The sequence below is a fragment of the Chiloscyllium plagiosum genome, chromosome 15, assembly GCF_004010195.1.
Source record: "Chiloscyllium plagiosum isolate BGI_BamShark_2017 chromosome 15, ASM401019v2, whole genome shotgun sequence".
Classification (NCBI taxonomy): domain Eukaryota; kingdom Metazoa; phylum Chordata; class Chondrichthyes; order Orectolobiformes; family Hemiscylliidae; genus Chiloscyllium; species Chiloscyllium plagiosum.
Window position 1 is genome coordinate 4,556,080 of NC_057724.1, and position 18,103 is coordinate 4,574,182.

The window sequence follows — 18,103 nt, forward strand, 5'->3', positions numbered from 1 at the left end:
TTTACTACCCATATTGCTACTTAACCATATGTGATTGATTAACATTCCAAGTTCATGCACATGACTATGTCATCCAATCATATTCAAGCTAACACCCATGATTATGTTAGCCAAATGTACCATTACATGCTCACATCTCTGAGCTGCAAAATGTACATACAATTACAGGAAATCTACACTGTTTAGTCTGCCTCTCCTATCAATCTTCACTGACGGTTGGTAAATGCCCAACTAGACCAAATATTGCATTGTTCTTCAGATGGCCAGTCATCCAGATTGGAGTCCTAAACTTCTGAACGCTCTATATTACTTCCCATATATATATCCATTTTTCTGAGTGTATGCAGTTTCTTGTCTGCACTTCCTTAACACCCTTTTCTGGTGGCAACAAATGCAAATTGTCCATACTAACATAATCAGCTGCAGATTATCACTGCTGTGCAAAGAATCTCCCTCCTGCATGGTATACTGCGGCTGATTTGGTTAACTTGGTTGCTGTTTAGATGGCAAGATTCACCAAACACGTTCTTGACTAATTTGTTCCTTGGTAGCATCTGCATATTGGTATTCCAATATGCTATGGATTGGCACATGACCCTTCATGCAATCTGGCCTGGGGTTTCTGAAAATGGTCCTATTATGATTGTGATGTACCTTCTGTCATGCTGCTCCACATAGTTCTCCCTGACACATTCTCGTTCCCAACTAGCTCTCCCTGACGTGTTCCCATCATCACCTGGTGCTCTCCAACATGGTCCAGCTTCAATCTAGCACTCTCCAACATATTCTTGCTACCACCCCCCACCCCCACCCCCCCCCCCTCCCCTGCTTCCTGACATGTTCCCACTCTCACCCAGCACTCTCCAAAATGTTCCCATCCCTATCTGGCTCTCCCAGACACTCCCACTCTCACCGGGCACTCCCAACACATTCCTGTATCACTTGGTGTTCGCCCAACATGATCCTGCTCCCATCTGGCACCTGTTTGGATCGCAAAGATTGCCAAATGGAGAGCAATCAAAAACATGATTGTCTCCAGATTATTGAAGACTAACTGCAGGCTCCCATTGTGCAAGAGTCTTTCTGATTCTCACATTGGCTTTTGGTCCATGAACCTAGTCAAACAATCATACAAGAAGCATTTGGTCTGTTTTCCTTTATTGGTCAGAGTATTGAGTACAAGAATTGGGAGGTCATGTTGCAGCTGACCATGATGTTGGTTAGGCCACTGTTGGAATATTGTGTACAATTCTGGTCTCCTTCCTATTGGAAAGACGTTGCGAAACTTGAAAGGGTTCAGAAAAAATTTACAAGGATGTTGCCAGGGTTGGAGGATTTGAGTTATAGGGAGAGGTTGAATAAGCTGGGGCTGTTTTCCTTTGAGTGTTGGACACTGAGGGGTGACTTTATAGAGGTTTATAAAATCATGAGGGGCATGGATAGGACAAATAGACAAAGTTTTTTCCCTGGGGTGGGTGAGTCCAGAACTAGAGGGCATAGGTTTGGGGTGAGAGGGGAAAGTTATAAATGGGACCTAAGGTCAACGTTTTCACTCAGAGGGTGGTACGTGCATGGAATGAGCTGCTACAGGAAGTGGTGGAGGCTGGTACATTTAAAAGGCATCTGGTTGATATTTGAATAGGAAGGGTTTGTATGGATATGGACCATGTGCTGGCAGGTGGGACTAGATTGGGTTGGGATATCCAGTCAGCATAGATGAGTGGGACCAAAGGGTCTGTTTCCATGCTGTATATTTCTATGACTCTATGACTCTACTTCACATACATTCCAGTCGGAACCATTGGGTGTTTATGCCTTGCCACTTTTGAAATGTATGAAAAACAAGGTGTTTGTCAAAATCAGAATTTAAAGTTTCAGAATTCGAATAATGTACTGTCTATGTGACTTACAATGTATAAGTATATGATGAATTCTCATGGAGTTAGAGTGTTTTTTCAGAATCTTTTCTGATAGACTCATCTTATCTTGGCTAAATAAATGATCATTGTACAGTACCTTGGTCTCCTGAGATTATTTTATGAAATCATATGGCATTATCATTGCTGGCTAGGCCAGCATTTATTGAATGAAGGGCAGTTTGGTGTCAACCACATTGCTGTGGGTCTGGAGTCACATGTAGACCAGACCAGGTAGATGCAGGAACTTCTTTCTCTCATGGATAGAGGGTCTTTGGAGTTCAGTGCATGGTTTTCTGAAAGTACAGTCACAGGTAGACAGGCAGTGAAGAAGGCTTTTGGCACACTGACCTTTATCAGTCAGGGCATTGAATATCCAAGTTGGGAAGTTATGTTGCAGTTGTACAGGGCCTTGGGTAGGCCACATTTGGAGCATTGTGTTCAGTTTTGGTCACCTTGCTATTGTTATTAAACTGGAAATAGTGCAAAACAAATGTACAAGGATGTCACCAGGACTCAAGGGTCTGAGCTATAGGCAGAGGTAGGATAAGTTAGAACTTTTTCTTTTGGAGACTGAGGGGCGACCTTATAGAAGTGTATAGTATCATGAGAGGCATAAATAGGGTGATTGCATTCAGTCTTTTTCCCAAGGTTGGGGAATCAAGGATTGGAGGGCATCAGTTTAAGATTAAAAGGAACAGAATAAAAGGGAAATCTTTTACACAAAGGGTGGTACGCACATGGAATGAGCTGCCAGAGGAAGTGGTTGAGGCAGGCACAGTAACATCATTTAAAAGGAATTTGGACAAAAACATAGATAGGAAAGGTTTAAATGGAAATGGGCCAAGTGCAGGGAAATGGGGTTATTGTTGATGGATATTTTGGTCAGCATGGACCAGTTTGATCCAAAGGCCTGTCTCAGTGCTGTAGGACTCTATGACTCTATTTGTGGGCGGCACGGTGGCACAGTGGTTAGCACTGCTGCCTCACAGCGCCTGAGACCCGGGTTCAATTCCTGCCTCAGGCGACTGACTGTGTGGAGTTTGCACGTTCTCCCCGTGTCTGCGTGGGTTTCCTCCGGGTGCTCCGGTTTCCTCCCACAGTCCAAAGATGTGCAGGGCCAGGTGAATTGGCCATACTAAATTGCCCGTAGTGTTAGGTAAGGGGTCAATGTAGGGGTATGGGTGGGTTGCGCTTTGGCGGGTCGGTGTGGACTTGTTGGGCCGAAGGGCCTGTTTCCACACTGTAATCTAATCTAATCTAATTTTAATTCCCAATGATTATTGAATTCATTTTCCACCATCTGCCATGGCAGAATTTGAACCAAGGTTCCCTAAATATGACTTCGGTCTTAGGCTTAATAGTCTCTCAATAATACCACTAAGCCATGGCCTCTCCTGAGGGAATTAGAATTGATGATACAAGTGTTAGATTGTTACATTAATTTTTAAAGTGGTAGTGTTCAAATGTTCACAATGGGACAGTGGAGTATTTGAGACAGGTTAGTGGTGTAGATTAGAGAAAGTGTGTTGATTTGAGTGATAAAGTTAGATACTGGAGTTACAGATTGACATTAATTTATGGAATGATAAAGCGTAAAGAATCTATTCATCACTGCTCTGCATGGTTTCTGAAATGATGATACAATTAGTCCCCTTCCTTTTCTTTCTCTATCCTTGCACCTTATACCTTTCCAGTGTTTACCCAACTTCATTCTATAGGAAATTATTGAACCTGTTTTCCACATCCTTTCAAGCAATGTGCTTACCACACTGAAAGAATAAAGTTCTGAATGAAATTTTCTTTTTTGATCAGTTTCTTTTCTTGCTAATTTGCATTTGTATCCTTTGGTTACCAGTGTGATGTTTTATTCAAACATTGGATGTGGGCATCACTGTCAGACCAACATTTACTCCGCAGCCCCAATTACCTTGGAGAGGTTGGTGCTGAGCTACCTTCTTCAATTGTTGCAGTCCAAGCACTGCAGGGGCATTCACAGCACTGTTAAGGAGGGAGCTCTAGGATTATGAACAGCAACAGTGAATAAACAGTGATGTAGGTCTGAGTCAGGGTTTGGAAGGGAACTTGCAAGTTATTGTGCTGCTCTTGTGGGTCTGGAGAGGTTGCTGTTTGGAGATTCGATGGGCCAAATGGCCTGCTTCCACACTGTAAGAATTCTATGATTCTGATTCTATGAAGTAGCTAAAGATAGTTGGGGTTAGAACACTACCTCGAGGAACCCGTCAAAAGATGTCATGGGGCTGAGATGATTGGTATCCAACAACCCCAACCATCTATCCTGTGAGCTGGTTTGACTCCAAACAGTAAACAGTTTACCCCTTGATACCCAGTGGGTGTAATTTTACAAATCACCATTGATTACATACTCAGTCAAATGCGGTTCTGGTGTCAAGAGCAATCACATTTAGCTCACCTCTTGAATTTATGATTGGACCAAGTAAATCTGGATAGGAGTGGTCCTGGTGGAACCTAAACTGAGCAAAAAAAAACAGATTATTGATGAGTGATGATGATTGATCACACCAATAAAGACAATCTCCTTCAGTTTGCTGATAATTGAGATGAGGCAGATGGGGTGGTCAGGTTGGCTTTGTCCTACCTTTGTGTATAGGATATACCCGGGCAATTTTCCACATTATCGGGTAGATGTGAATGCTGTGGCCAGTCTGGAACAGTCTGACATGGGTGATCAATTCTGGACCTCAAAATATCAGCAGTACATCCATGATATTGTCTGTTTGGTCTTCTATCGATATTATTTAAAACCAAGATGAGGCGGAATTACTTCAGCCAGAGGGTGGTCATTGCCACAGAGGGCTGTGGTTACCAAGTCATTGGAGTGTATTTAAGACAAAGATAGGTTCTTGATTATAATGTGAATCAATGGTGACAGGGAGAAGGCAGATGAATGGGGTTGAGAGATATATCATCCTTGATTGAGGGACAGAGCGGACTCAATGGGCTGAATGGCCCAATTCTGCTCCTCTTGTTTTTTTTAGATTAGATTACTTGCAGTGTGGAAACAGGCCCTTCGGCCCAACAAGTCCACACCGACCGGCCGAAGCGCAACCTACCCATACCCCTACATTTACCCCTTCACCTAACACTACGGGCAATTTAGCATGGACACAGTCAGTCGCCTGAGGCGGGAATTGAACCTGGGTCTCTGGCGCTGTGAGGCAACAGTGCTAACCACTGTGCCATCGTGCCGCCCACGGCTTATTTGAGTTGAATTGATGATGCAGGTGAGTTGCATTTTCCATCATTCTCTGCAAAACTCATTCCGAACTCCTTCCAAATTCTCATCCAAACACTGTCTTACAGTATCATTATTGACAATTATGGGATCTATTTCTGCATTACACAAACTAATTCCAGTTCTATTTCATCACTTCCTAACTTCTCCATTGTCTCTGAATGAATTAAATTTAAACAATGAGTAGACATTTTCTCCAAATAAACATTGAAAATGTAAGAGTTATTGTCTTCGATCACTGACACAAATCCCATTCCTGATCTCTGACTCCAGTCCCTTCCCAGCTGCCTTCTTCAGAACAGGACTGTTTGTCACTTTGTTGTTAAATTTGACCAAGATGATTTTCCAAACACATATCTGTGCCATCACTCGATCTACCTATTTGTATCTCTGCACCATTCTTGACTCAGCTTCAGTTTATCTGTAGCTGGAACCCTGATCCATGTCTTTGTTACCTGTGAACATGACATTCCATCGTGCTCCTGGCTAATCTCTACATTCCAACTTTTGTAAACTCGAAATCATCCAACTATCATCCCTGTGTACAATCTTAAAATTCTAATCCTTGGTCTCACATCCTTCGACCCTCCCTCTCTCTGTAAACCTTTCCAATTACATGATCTTCTGAGAACACTTCATGCCTCCAATTCTGACCTTTGAGCATCATCAACTTTAAACAGACAACCATTTCTATGCCCCTCACTCTCGCAAGCCCTCTATCACTATCGAGAATACTCATTCTGAAGATGTCCTGCTCATTGTCAGACAGAGCCTCAATGTGTTTGAGAATTGGAAAATGGCACTGCAACATTCTGAAAGGATTTGGAAGTCCTGGTTGAGGGAGTGGTGTAGAGGAGAGGAGTCCTCTCCCCAAAGGACCACCAGAAGAGGCCATGCCACCAGACCCTGGCAGTCTGGTCCCCGGCCAGCCAAGATATGGGATACCACAATGGGAAAGTTGAGATTCAAGAGTATGGGAGTACATTCTGTGAGCATCTCACAGCGATACAGCTTCACTGAGGAACAGCCGCCCAGGCCAGTGGGACTCAGAGGACTATCAGAGACCAGGCACCGGGCAGAGGAGGACCCTGTGGTGTTGCGATCAGACACTTCATCTACATGCACAGGGAGGGAAAGGTTGCTTTTCTATTTTCACAGATTTTGTCGAGTTTCTGCCTCCACTGGTTCTGGTAAACCTCTCCCTCTCCCTGTCTCCTCCATGTGACTGCTTCCAAGTCATGTGAAGACACACACAAACACACACACACTCTTAAACCTCTTGAACCACTCAGCCGAATTCTATGACAATGTGCATTCTTTACGATGGTACAAATAGAGACGTTAACCAATTACTTTAACTTCAAAACAAAACTGAGCCGCAGGAATAATTCAGCACTCCAATGTATATAATTGTCCTTTTCTCTGAGAAGACAGATGCAACAAAAGCTTCTCATTTTCATAAAGCTCCTCTCAGCCTCCTTTGAGTCTGTATGGATAAATTAAATCCAATATTTTAGATATTCTGTCTCCACCAAAAATAACATCCATTGTTATTTTCTCATGAATATTTATGACTATAACATTAACACAGGTTGCCAATAAATCAAGTTTATTTGATTAACATTTATATTGCTAATTTTTAACCAATTTGTTTTTTATTTGGATGGCATAATGGCTCAGTAGTTAGCACTGCTGCGTCAGTGTCAGAGACCCTAGTTCCATTCCAGTATCCAAACTCCAGACTGTCTGTGTGGAGTTAGCACATTCTCCCCCCTGTCTGTGTGGGTTTCCTCCCACAATCCAAAGATGTGCAGGCTAGGTGGATCGGCCATGCTAAATTGCTCCATAGTGTGCAGGCTCGGTTGGTTAGCCATGATACATGCAGGGTTACGGGGATAGGGTGGGGAGGTGGGTTTGTGTGGGGTGCTCTTTGTAGGGTCGGTACAGACTCACTGGGCTGAATGGCCTCTTTCCACTGTAGGGGGTCTACAAGTTGATCTACATATGATGATTGAAAATACCATCTGTCAATCCACATTAAGAATAATCAACTGATGCAGAGCAGGAGTTAAAGGAGCAAGAAGGGAACTGAGTGGCTAGATAAGAGGCAATGGTTGGCAAGAGAAAAAAAAGCTGTACTATGGACTACCCTCAAAGAAATAACTCAGGTCATCACTCAACAGTAAACGAAACCAAAAGCTCCTGGGTGGCAAAGGTGCTTATAAATTAAGAAAAAGTACAGGTAATTCTGGGATAACACATGTCCCAACAGCGCAATTTGGCTGTAACATTGCTGAAGAAGTATTTTTGAGAACACTTACCTCCTTAGGCAACAGTGCGATTCCAGCAGGGATCGGTTCTTGCGCTCCGTTCTGCGCATACGCTGATGTCCACACTGAAATCTCTGTGCCATTCTGTGCATGCACCAGTTTTTGAGCCATTCCACGCACGTACAACCTTGGTGCCGTCCAGCGCATGCGTGATATCAGTGCCAGTCTTCGTGCCAAACCGCGTATGCACCAAGATCAGCTGCCGACAGAGCAGCTTTCTGTGAGAGGTACTGTACAGAGAGCAGCTTTCTTACATCTTTTAAATGTACTGTGTTAAATTTACTTTTTGCTTCGTTAATAAATATGACTTCAAACTTCATTTAGGATATGCCAAACTTTGTGTTAGACGTTTGGAGATTTATGAGCGATATTTTTTGCTGATTTTCCCCGAACCCCACTTTTCACCTAGGCCCTGTTCTTTCTATGAAGCGATATTCCACTAAGTGAGGTCTTGCTGGAATGCAACTACAGCACAATAGGAGAAGTATCTGTATGCTTAATGACAGGTGTTCGGTTGTAAATACAACTGAGCGACAGGTTCAATACAAAAGACTCAGAGAAAGCAATAAAGAAAAGAAAAGGATTATGCAAAAAGACTGGCAACTAACAAAAAAGAAGAAAAAAATTTCTATACGTGAACCAATAAAATGGAGGTAGATCTGAGTAGGGACCAGAAAAGGCATTTGCACATGAAGGTAAGTGGCATGGCTGATGTGTTAAATAAATACTTTATATCTGTCCTTGCTGATTAGGTAAATGTTGCCCAGGCGATGGTTACAGAGGAAGGAACTCAGTTACTAGAAGGATTCACAATTGGTAAGGAGGCATTAACAAGCATTTGGTACAGTTGATAGGGCTCTGGATCGGATTACTTCTATCCAAGGGTACTGAAAGAAGTGTCAGTGGAGATTGCAGATGCACTGGCAATAATCTGGGGATGGTACTGGAGGACAGGAGAATACCAATCATTGTAGCCTTTTTCATAAAAGGTTGTAAAGATTGATCAACCAATTACAGACCAGTCAGTTTAACTTCAGTGGTGAGGAATCATCAAAAAACAATTATTCAGACAACAGCACGCATTTATTAAGGCAAAATTATATTTAACTAACTTGCTGCATCTTGGAAATGAAAACACAGAGGGTTGATGAAGGCAAGAGTGTTGATGTGGTTTGTATGGACTTGCGAAAGGTGTTCAATACAATGCCATACAACAGACTTATGGTCATGGAATAAAAGGGACTGTAATAACATGGGTGCAGCATTAGCTAAGGGATAGGAAACAGAACACAATGGTGAATGCGCAATTTTCAGATTGGAAGAATGTCTGTAGTGGAGTTTCACAGGGGTCGGGATTGCAACCCTTGCTTTTCCTGATATGTATCTTAATGACTTTGATCTTGATGTGCAGGGAACAATTTCAAAGTCTTCAGACAGCACAAAACTTGAGAATTGTAAACTGTAGAGTGTAGAACTGACAGTGGAGAACTTTAAAAAGATATTGACAAATGATGGAGTGAATAGATAGCTGGCACATCAAGTTCAATGTAGAGAACTAAGAGGTGAAACACATTGGTACAAATAACAAGGAGGGATTGTAGAAAATGAAGGGTTGTGTTCTAAAGGGAGTGCAAGAGCAGAGAGACCTAGGTGATTCAGTAAATGTGGAAGGATAGGTAGTGAGAGCAGTGAATAAAACAGATAGTGTTTTGGATTTCATTAATAGGGCATAGAGTGTAAGATCAAGGGAGTTATGCCACACCTATATAAGGCACTGGTTAGATTTTAGCTGGAGTATTGTAAAAAGTATGAACTGCATGCAGTGTTATAGGAAGAGGTATGAGACACTTTATTTTTGAGGACACGTTGGCAAAGTTGAGACTATTTACTAGGAGAAGCAAAGACTCAGTGCAGACATAATAAAAGTTTCAAAATCCTGAGGGGTTTGCCCACTCTACAAAGCTGCAGGAGAATCATTTCCTGCTGCAACAGGATCATAAATAAAGGGCGCTATTTTAAAATACTTAGCTAAAGAAACAGATGTGAGGTGAGAAAAATGTGTTCACACAGTTTAAGGTATGGAGTGTAGCGCCTAGAAATGTGGTGGAGGCAAATTTAATTGAGACATTCAAGAGCACATTAGATTATTTCTATTGAAATAACTATCCACAAGGACCTGGGGAAAAGGCAGTAGATTGTGGCACCAAGTTAAAATACTCAAGAGAGCCTGTGCAAACAGGACTGCCTGACTGGGCTCCTTCACACCGTACCATTTCTGTGCTTCTATGATATAAAAAAACATTCAAATTCCCAAAGTTATTTTTTCCTGTGTATAATTTACAAACTGAAATATTGGCACATCAAGATTTATTGTAAGAGAATTCGAACAATGACCACGAGAAACTTTTTCACAACGAGATAAAAGCAAAATATTGCAAATGCTAGAAATCTGTATTAAAAGCAGAAGCTGCTGGAAATGCTAAAGCTCAGCTGGTCTGGCAGCATCTACTGAGAGAGAAATCAAATTCATATTTTGAGCTGGATCTGCTCCTTCATCAGGTAAAGGGAGCTGTGAAGCTGGGGGACTCAGTTCTAGTGTCAGTGTTTCGGTTTTGATTGTGACAAGTAGCCTTCAGGTTTTTTTATCCAGATCAGACTCAATCTCGTTATTCATTCTAAATATTAGTGGAATGGTTCACATTAAGGAATAAAAACAAAAGCCAGGATATGGGGTGACGCACCGGTTCCTCAGAGTGCCAGGACTCCACCTTTGGGTGACTGACTGTGTGGAGTTTGCACATTCTCCCTGTGTCTGTGTGGGTTTCCTCCAGGTGCTCCAGTTTCCTCCCATAGTCCAAAGATGTGCAGGTTAGATGGATTGGCCATGCTAAATTGCCCATAGTATCCTGGGATGTGCAGGGTGGGTAGATTAGCCATGGGAAAGACAGAATTGTAGTGTAGGGTTTGGGTCTGTGTAGGATGCTGTTCAAAGGATCATTGTGGTCATGATGGTCCTGCTTCTGCACTCTAGGGATTCTATGATTCTCTGAATTAATCCCAGAACAGAAAATGATTTTGACCTCGGACCTGGTCAGATTAATCTGTCTCATTCTATGTTAAACATCACTTCAATCCAAACAATCTAAGCAGTAATGTTGATTGTTGTAATGTGCTGATGTCACTCTCTGCTCAGTGCACATTTCACTAGCTGTTGTACAGTTTCCAAACGCTGTCTCAGTGAATCATTTAGCAACTTGTAGACAAAAGCAAAGGATGACACTGCTCCGAAGATAGACTGGATGATCAGAGTGAAGCTACGTCTAGTCCCAGTTATCATGCATGCGATGAGGATGATTCCTAACAGGATGTGGATAACAGTTGGTAGTAACTTGCGTGTCAATTGGCGATTCATTTCAGCTTTCAGACTGGAACTGGACTTGTAGATTTTGCTGGCCAAACGTTCCAGAAACGTTTCACTGATTCCCAGCTGTTTCCGAAGGTACAGCCACCCAGCAATTGTCAACCCAATACAAGCAGTGAAAAGCAATACTGGCACTGGCACTGATTCTGACACTGACACTGGCACTGTACCTATTGCTCCAGCAAGAATGTCCAACATCCAGACTCTCTTCTCTAACATCCTAGTTTTGGATTCTGTAATTTCCATCATAATCTTTGGGATTGACAGCGTGAAGATGTTTGATTTAATACTGGGGAGATCCCTGGCGAGCATGTTCTTTAATTCAGGAAGGTCATATTCCTCTCGATCAAAACTGGAGATCAGAAAAATAGCAGGTGGTGTCACCCCTACACTTTGGAAGTTACTGATACAGTCCCTGCGGATTCTGACCCAGCCTTCATTAAGGTCAGCGCCTTGTCTCTCCAGTGACCGGGCATCATTGTCTATTTTGGCCCGGACATAGTAAAACTCTTTGCCTTGTTCTCGAATCTTTTTGGCAAGTTTGGCGTCGTTCTCTCTGAATCGAGCCTGAGAAATAATAATGAAAAAGTCATAGCTTTCAAAATTCACCTTCTTTAGATAATGATTTAGTTCAAACCCAAAGGAATTTGTTCCTGGAAGATCCCAGAGTAGGACATTAGGCAGATCTTGATAAGGATACCCGGTTGGCTCAATCCTGGTTTCTTCATTCCCTGTTGGAGCAGCTCCTTGGTCATCACTCCGAAGTCCTCTCATTGCATTAATGAAGGTGGACTTCCCTGACCCCACATCCCCCATCACTGCAATGTTCAGCTGCACGTTGGTTAAATTGTGAGACTTACTCTTCATCTGAAGAATCATAGTTTCCAAATCCCCCGTGTTGTACAGACATTGTAGGTTCCTGCTCTCCTGAGGAGTGAAGAACTTGGAGAGGGTAGACTGGGCCATTTGATCTCTGCAAAGAACATCAAAACATAAATGTCACAGATATGAATTCAGGAATATTTGACAAGTTTTGCCTGTTTAGGAAATTGCTACCTGGCTCCAAGTGACTGATTCTGCAACAACATTTAGTCTAAGAGATGTTCAGCACGGAAACAGACCTTTTGATCCAACTTGTCCATGCCGATCAGATATCCCAACCTAATCTAGTCCCATTTGCCAGCACTTGGCCCATATCCCTCTAAACCCTTCCTATCCATAAACCCATTCAGATGACTTTTCAATGTTGTAATTATATCGACCTCCGCCACTTCCTCTGGCAGCACATTCCATACATGCACCATCCTCTGTGTAAAAGGGTTGCCCCCTTAGTTCCCTTTATATTTTTCCCCTCTCACCTTAAACCTGTGCCCTATCGTTCTGGACTCCACAACCCCAGAGAAAAGACCTTGTCTATTTACCCTATCCATGCCCCTAATAATTTTATATTTAAAAGAATGATCATTGTAATTTAAGTTATCAATCTGAAATAGATCTGAAATTTTGCACCCTAACCCTACTCTTCCCACCCTCCACAAATTCCCCAGGAATGCGATAGCAAATCGAGCTGGTGTAAAATCAAGTGAGGTAGTGATACTCTCCTCATTGCACTTCTGCCCTCATAGACTTTTCCCAGGTGTCGACAGCACACCCACCTTTCAGCTAATTACGACCCTATAAGTGGCACATTAATGGTCACGCCATGGCTACTGGCTGTCAAGTCGACAGCTCTTAGAGGCAGAGGGTGGAGTTACACATCAGACAACAAATAGGTGGAGCCACCCAAAATGGCAACATGCCTTTCAGGGCTGGTGGAGAGAGCTCACCCTGACTTTGCAAACCGGAAGCCAACAGCTCCACATTAAATTCCCTCAGCCTCTTACACTGTTCCTCTCTCAGCAAAGAATCAGCCTAATCTGCTCAGTTCTTCCAGCATTCTACACCTTCATTTCAGTTATACAGCATCTTCAGCACCATGCTTTTGCATTGTCAAGAAGCTAGATTGATTCAATAGTTGGATAAGACTGGTACAAAACATAGTTAAGCTTCCATTTTTCTGACCACACGGCCTTACCCTCATGTTAAACTGTGCTCGTTAAACTTAGTCTACCTACTAAGAGTGTTTCATTGTTTGTTACAAACCAAATTTGACAAAAAAAATCATGCCAGCCAAGGGTATTTAAACAGGCTGAAATCACTGTTCACAATCATGTCCGAGAGGAGGCTCTATTGAATGCATGAAAAGTTTTTGCGGCACGGTGGCACAAGTGGGCGGCACAGTGGTTAGCACTGCTGCCTCACAGCGCCAGAGACCCGGGTTCAATTCCCGCCTTAGGCGACTGACTGTGTGGAGTTTGCACATTCTCCCCGTGTCTGCGTGGGTTTCCTCCGGGTGCTCCAGTTTCCTCCCACATTCCAAAAATGTGCAGGTTAGGTGAATTGGCCACGCTAAATTGCCTGTAGCGTTGGGTGCAGGGGTAAGTGTGGGGGTATGGGTGGGTTGTGCTTCGGCGGGTCGGTGTGGACTTGTTGGGCCGAAGGGCCTGTTTCCACACTGTAATGTAATCTAATCTAATCTTTTCAAGATTGTCTCAAAACACAGATAGAAGCAGAAGTGAATTTAGGGGTAGAGTTGGTACAGAGAGCCCTCAAACCATAAATGGACCCAACCCACTGACAGCTCACATCTTCTTAAACGAAAGAATCTGTATACAGGTAAAATAAGGAATGGCAAAGATGAATGAAATAGAACAATCACTAACTGAACTGGTTCCCTGGTGCTGGAGCTGAACACTCTTAACTCCCTATTAATTCAGTGACACATTTATTTCTTAACAATAAACCAGTATTTTCTTTATTCCTAAATATCATTGTCAGGCTTACCAGATGAACAGTCACAATCTGATTTTGTAAACTGAGAGAGAAGGCTCTGCAGCAGTATAACATTGTCCGCAATTAAATCACACAGGAGGAGGCCATTTGATCCACCAAACATGTGATGGCTCTTTGGAAGATGTATCCAGTCAGGTTCACTCTCCTGTTTATCTTGCATAGTTCTGCCTTTGTGCGTTTTCTCATTTAAAGCGTATTTCCAAATCCTTTCTGAAAATGAATACTGAATCTGGTTCCACTACATTTTCAGACAGTGAACTCCAGATTAGGACAATTTGCCACATGAAGACGAATCCCCTTTTTTTTTCCCAATTATTTTAAATCTATTTGCTCTGATTCCTGATTTTTCTACAGTGGAAGCTGTTTTTTCTGTCTACTCTTTTAGCATTCTTCACAGTTTTGAATAAATCTATTAAATCATCTCTTAACCTGGTTATCTAAAAGGAGAATTATTACAGTATCTCCAGTCTGTTGACATAAAACCTTCATCCCTAATCCCATTGCATTAAATCTACTGTAGACTCTCTCCAAGACTCCATGTTGCTATTTAATTGTACTAATTATTTAGTCAGGGACTGCAAAATACTGCCTTGAGCCATCCCTGATTGACTTTTACAATGATACTATGGCCCGTAGCAGTTCCAGAATATCAGTGTTTTGCTCTGTTCATGGCTGTGGTATGCAAGACCATAAGATATAAGGTAATGGAGCAGAATTAGGCTGTTTGGACCATTGAGTCTGCTCCACTATTTGATCATGGCTGATATGTTTCTCAACCCTATTCTCCTGCCTTCTCCTCTTAACCTTAACTAATCATGAACCTATCTATCTCTGTCTTAAATATACTCAACAAATTCACCTCCACAACTGTCTGTGGTTGTGAATTCCACAGATTCACCACCCTCTGGCTGAAGAATTTCCTCCTCATCTCAGTTCTAAAGCTCATTCTGAAGCTATGGCCTCAAGTCCTCATATCTTCTACAGCTTCTCCATGTTCACTCTATCCAGCACTCTCAGTATTCTCTAAGTTTCAATGAGATATCCTCCTCCTCATCTTCCTAAACTCCATCAAGTACAAACCCAGAGTCCTCAACTGCTCCTCATCCCTTCATCCCTGGGATCATTCTTGTACACCTCCTCTGGATCCTGTCCAACTCCAGCACATTCTTCCTTTGTTGCAGGCCTCAAAACAGCTGACAATATTCCAAATGCAGTTTGACCAGAGCCTTATACATCCTCCGTAGTACATCTCTGTTCTTGTATTCTAGCCCTCTTGAAATGAATGCTTGCATTACATTCGTCTTCCTCACTGCTAAATGAATCTGCATGTTAACCTAAAGAGTTAGGACTCCCAAGTCCCTTTGTGCCTCACATTTTCAAAGCCTTTCCCCATTTAGAAAATAGACTATGCCTCCATCCTTCCTACCAAAGTGTATTAACTCACAATGTCTCATATTGTTTCACATCTGCCACTTCTTTGCCCACTCACCTACCCTGTCTCAGTCCTCTGCAGCCTGCCCCCTTCCTTAATGTTACCCCATCCCTTCTACTATCTTAAAGTGTATTAACTCACAATGTCCCATATTGTTTCACATCTGCCACTTCTTTGCCCACTCACCTACCCTGTCTCAGTCCTTCTGCAGCCTGCCCCCTTCCTTAATGTTACCCCATCCCTTCTACTATCTTTCTATCTTCTGCAAACTTAGCAACAATGCTCCACTGATTGCTGTGGATCTCCATGTGTCACCAGCGACCATTGTGAAAAAGACCCCTTTGTCCCCACTCTCTGCCTTCTGCCAGTCAGTCAATCCTCTATCCTTGACAGTACCTTACCCCTGCACCATTAGCTCTTATTTTATTTAGCAGCCTCTATGTGGCACCTTGTCAAAGGCCGACTTTATGCTTGAAAACGAGGTCATCCTCTTCAGCTTCACAGGCGACATTTTCCTTTCCAAATGTCAACATTAGTTCAGCTATGACAGCCCCTCCTCTCAGTCAGAGGGTCACCACTCACTCCAGACGCTTAATCCAAAGTGACAGTGCAGCGCGATGAGCTCCCAGCTTATTTTTTTCAACCTCAGAACGAGTTTACCGCACTCTCCTGTGGGCTGGCCTCCACGATTGTGGTCACAGCAGCTATCAAAACAGAGTAAAGCAGCACACAGGGACTTTGTACCTCATCTACGTCGGGAGGTGGATGAACTTATATTGTTCAATTACCTGCAGTTTCTATTTCTCTCCAGATCCGAAGGTCTTTGAACGCCTGAAGAAATGAGAGGTCTTCCGATGGGGTTTGACAGTGACGAGCCGTTACAAGTGAAAGAGAAAGTCAGTGCAGTGGAAAGGGAGGAGGGTTTGATTACAGGGCAGGAAGTGAAAATCCCTCCTCCTTGATCTGCAGCTCCAGTTATTTCACAAGCTCATTGTAAACACTGCCCACAATTTAAACCCTGAGTGTCTGTTCCTAAAACAGAATAAATCTAGCAGCGACTGTGAATCTTGAACTCAGTTTTTCTCTGTTTATCATCCAGGGACATTTCAGTGATTCGAAACATGCTGATCTGTTATAAACTGATGATTTGGAGATGCCGGTGTTGGACTGGGGTGTACAAAGTTAAAAATCACACAACACCAGGTTATAGTCCAACAGGTTTAATTGGAAGCACACTAGCTTTCGGAGCGTCGCTCCTTCATCAGGTGATTGTGGAGGGCTCGATCGTAACACAGAATTTATAGCAAAAATTTACAGTGTGATGTAACTGAAATTATACATTGAAAAATTGATTAAGTCTTTCATCTGTTTGAATATCATGATTGCTATTCAAACAGATGAAAGACTTAATCATTTTTTCAATGTATAATTTCAGTTACATCACACTGTAAATTTTTGCTATATATTCTGCGTTAGGATTGAGCTCCACTACCACCTGATGAAGGAGCGTCGCTCCGAAAGCTAGTGTGCTTCCAATTAAACCTGTTGGACTATAACCTGGTGTTGTGTTATACAGTGTTCGGACTGTGCACTTCTCACTGCATTTCACGACCATTGCTCCATATTCTTGCAGACTCTCTGTGAAGGAAAAAATCCCAACGATTTCATACATAACCTTAAAGTATCCACTGTGTTTCCTTTGCCCTTTGATTTAAATAGTGTTCCTAATTTTACTGCTGAATGAACAGGCTGCACTTTCAATGTCCCATCTCCTTGTTTTCGATTACGCGATTGGAGGAACTGGTTCCTTCATAGTCACTCTTTCAAATCCTCATAGAATCCCTACACAGTGGTAGTAGGCCAGTCAGCCCATCGAGTCCACACTGACTCTCTGAAGAGCATCCACACAGACCCAGCCTCATACGTTATTCGTGTAACTCTGCATTTCCCATGGGTAATCCATCAAGCCTGCATATCCATGGGCACTATGAACAATTTAGTATGGCTAATGCACCAAACCTGCACATCTTTGGACTGCGGGAGGACACTGGAGCACCTAAAGGAAAAACATGCAGACAGTCCGCCAATGTTGGACTCAAGCCCAGGTTCGTGGTGTTGTGAGGCTACACTGTGTCACCGTGCTGCCCTTTCCCTCACTTTATACAGCTGGCTCAGATAGTTTCCCATTCTACTATAGACAGAGAAATGTGTACAGTGGAGAATCCTCCTACCCCAACAACATGGGCTTGGTGAGAAAGTTTGGAATCTCAGTGGGATTGGCAGTAATGAGATTCCCAATGCATTGAGCCAAAATTCGCATCCTCTAAGCAAGAGTTGAACAGAGTCAATAATCTGATAACGAGTGGCAAGAAACCTACTTGTGTCAATTAGCATGCATTAATATCCCACTATTAGTTAATCTTGCTTCATTGACATACAATTGACATAAGGCAGCATGGTGGCTCAGTGGTTAGCACTGCAGCCTTACGGCGCCAGCAACCCGGGTCCAATTCCAGCCTTGGGTGACTTTATGTGTGGAGTTTGCACATTCTCTCCGTGTTTGCATGGGCTTCCTTTGGGTGCTTCTGTTTCCTTCCACAATCCAAAGATTGGCAGGTCAGGTAAATTGGTCATGCTAAATTGCTCATAGTGTTAGGTGCATTAGTCAGGGGTAAGTATTGGGTAGGGGAATGGATCTGGGTTGGTGTGGACTTGTTGGGCCAAATGATCTGTTTCCATACTGTAGGGAATCTAATTTAATTTCCCAATCTCCCACCTGCCAAAGAGAAACGAAACAACAACAATTCCCAGCACAGAAACCAGAGCAGGTACCTG

At 42.8% G+C, this 18,103-nt stretch overlaps 1 protein-coding gene across 1 annotated transcript; it reads right to left on the minus strand.

Moving 5' to 3' along the window:
* Positions 1 to 9,873: 9,873 nt before the first annotated feature.
* LOC122557060 (interferon-inducible GTPase 5-like) lies at positions 9,874 to 16,246 on the minus strand. Its single transcript, XM_043704315.1, has 2 exons — positions 16,057 to 16,246; positions 9,874 to 11,917 (listed from the first exon to the last, which is right to left on the minus strand). The coding sequence occupies exon 2, from the start codon at positions 11,908 to 11,910 to the stop codon at positions 10,702 to 10,704; it is 1,209 nt and encodes a 402-aa protein (XP_043560250.1). The 5' UTR covers positions 11,911 to 11,917; positions 16,057 to 16,246; the 3' UTR covers positions 9,874 to 10,701.
* Positions 16,247 to 18,103: the final 1,857 nt, after the last annotated feature.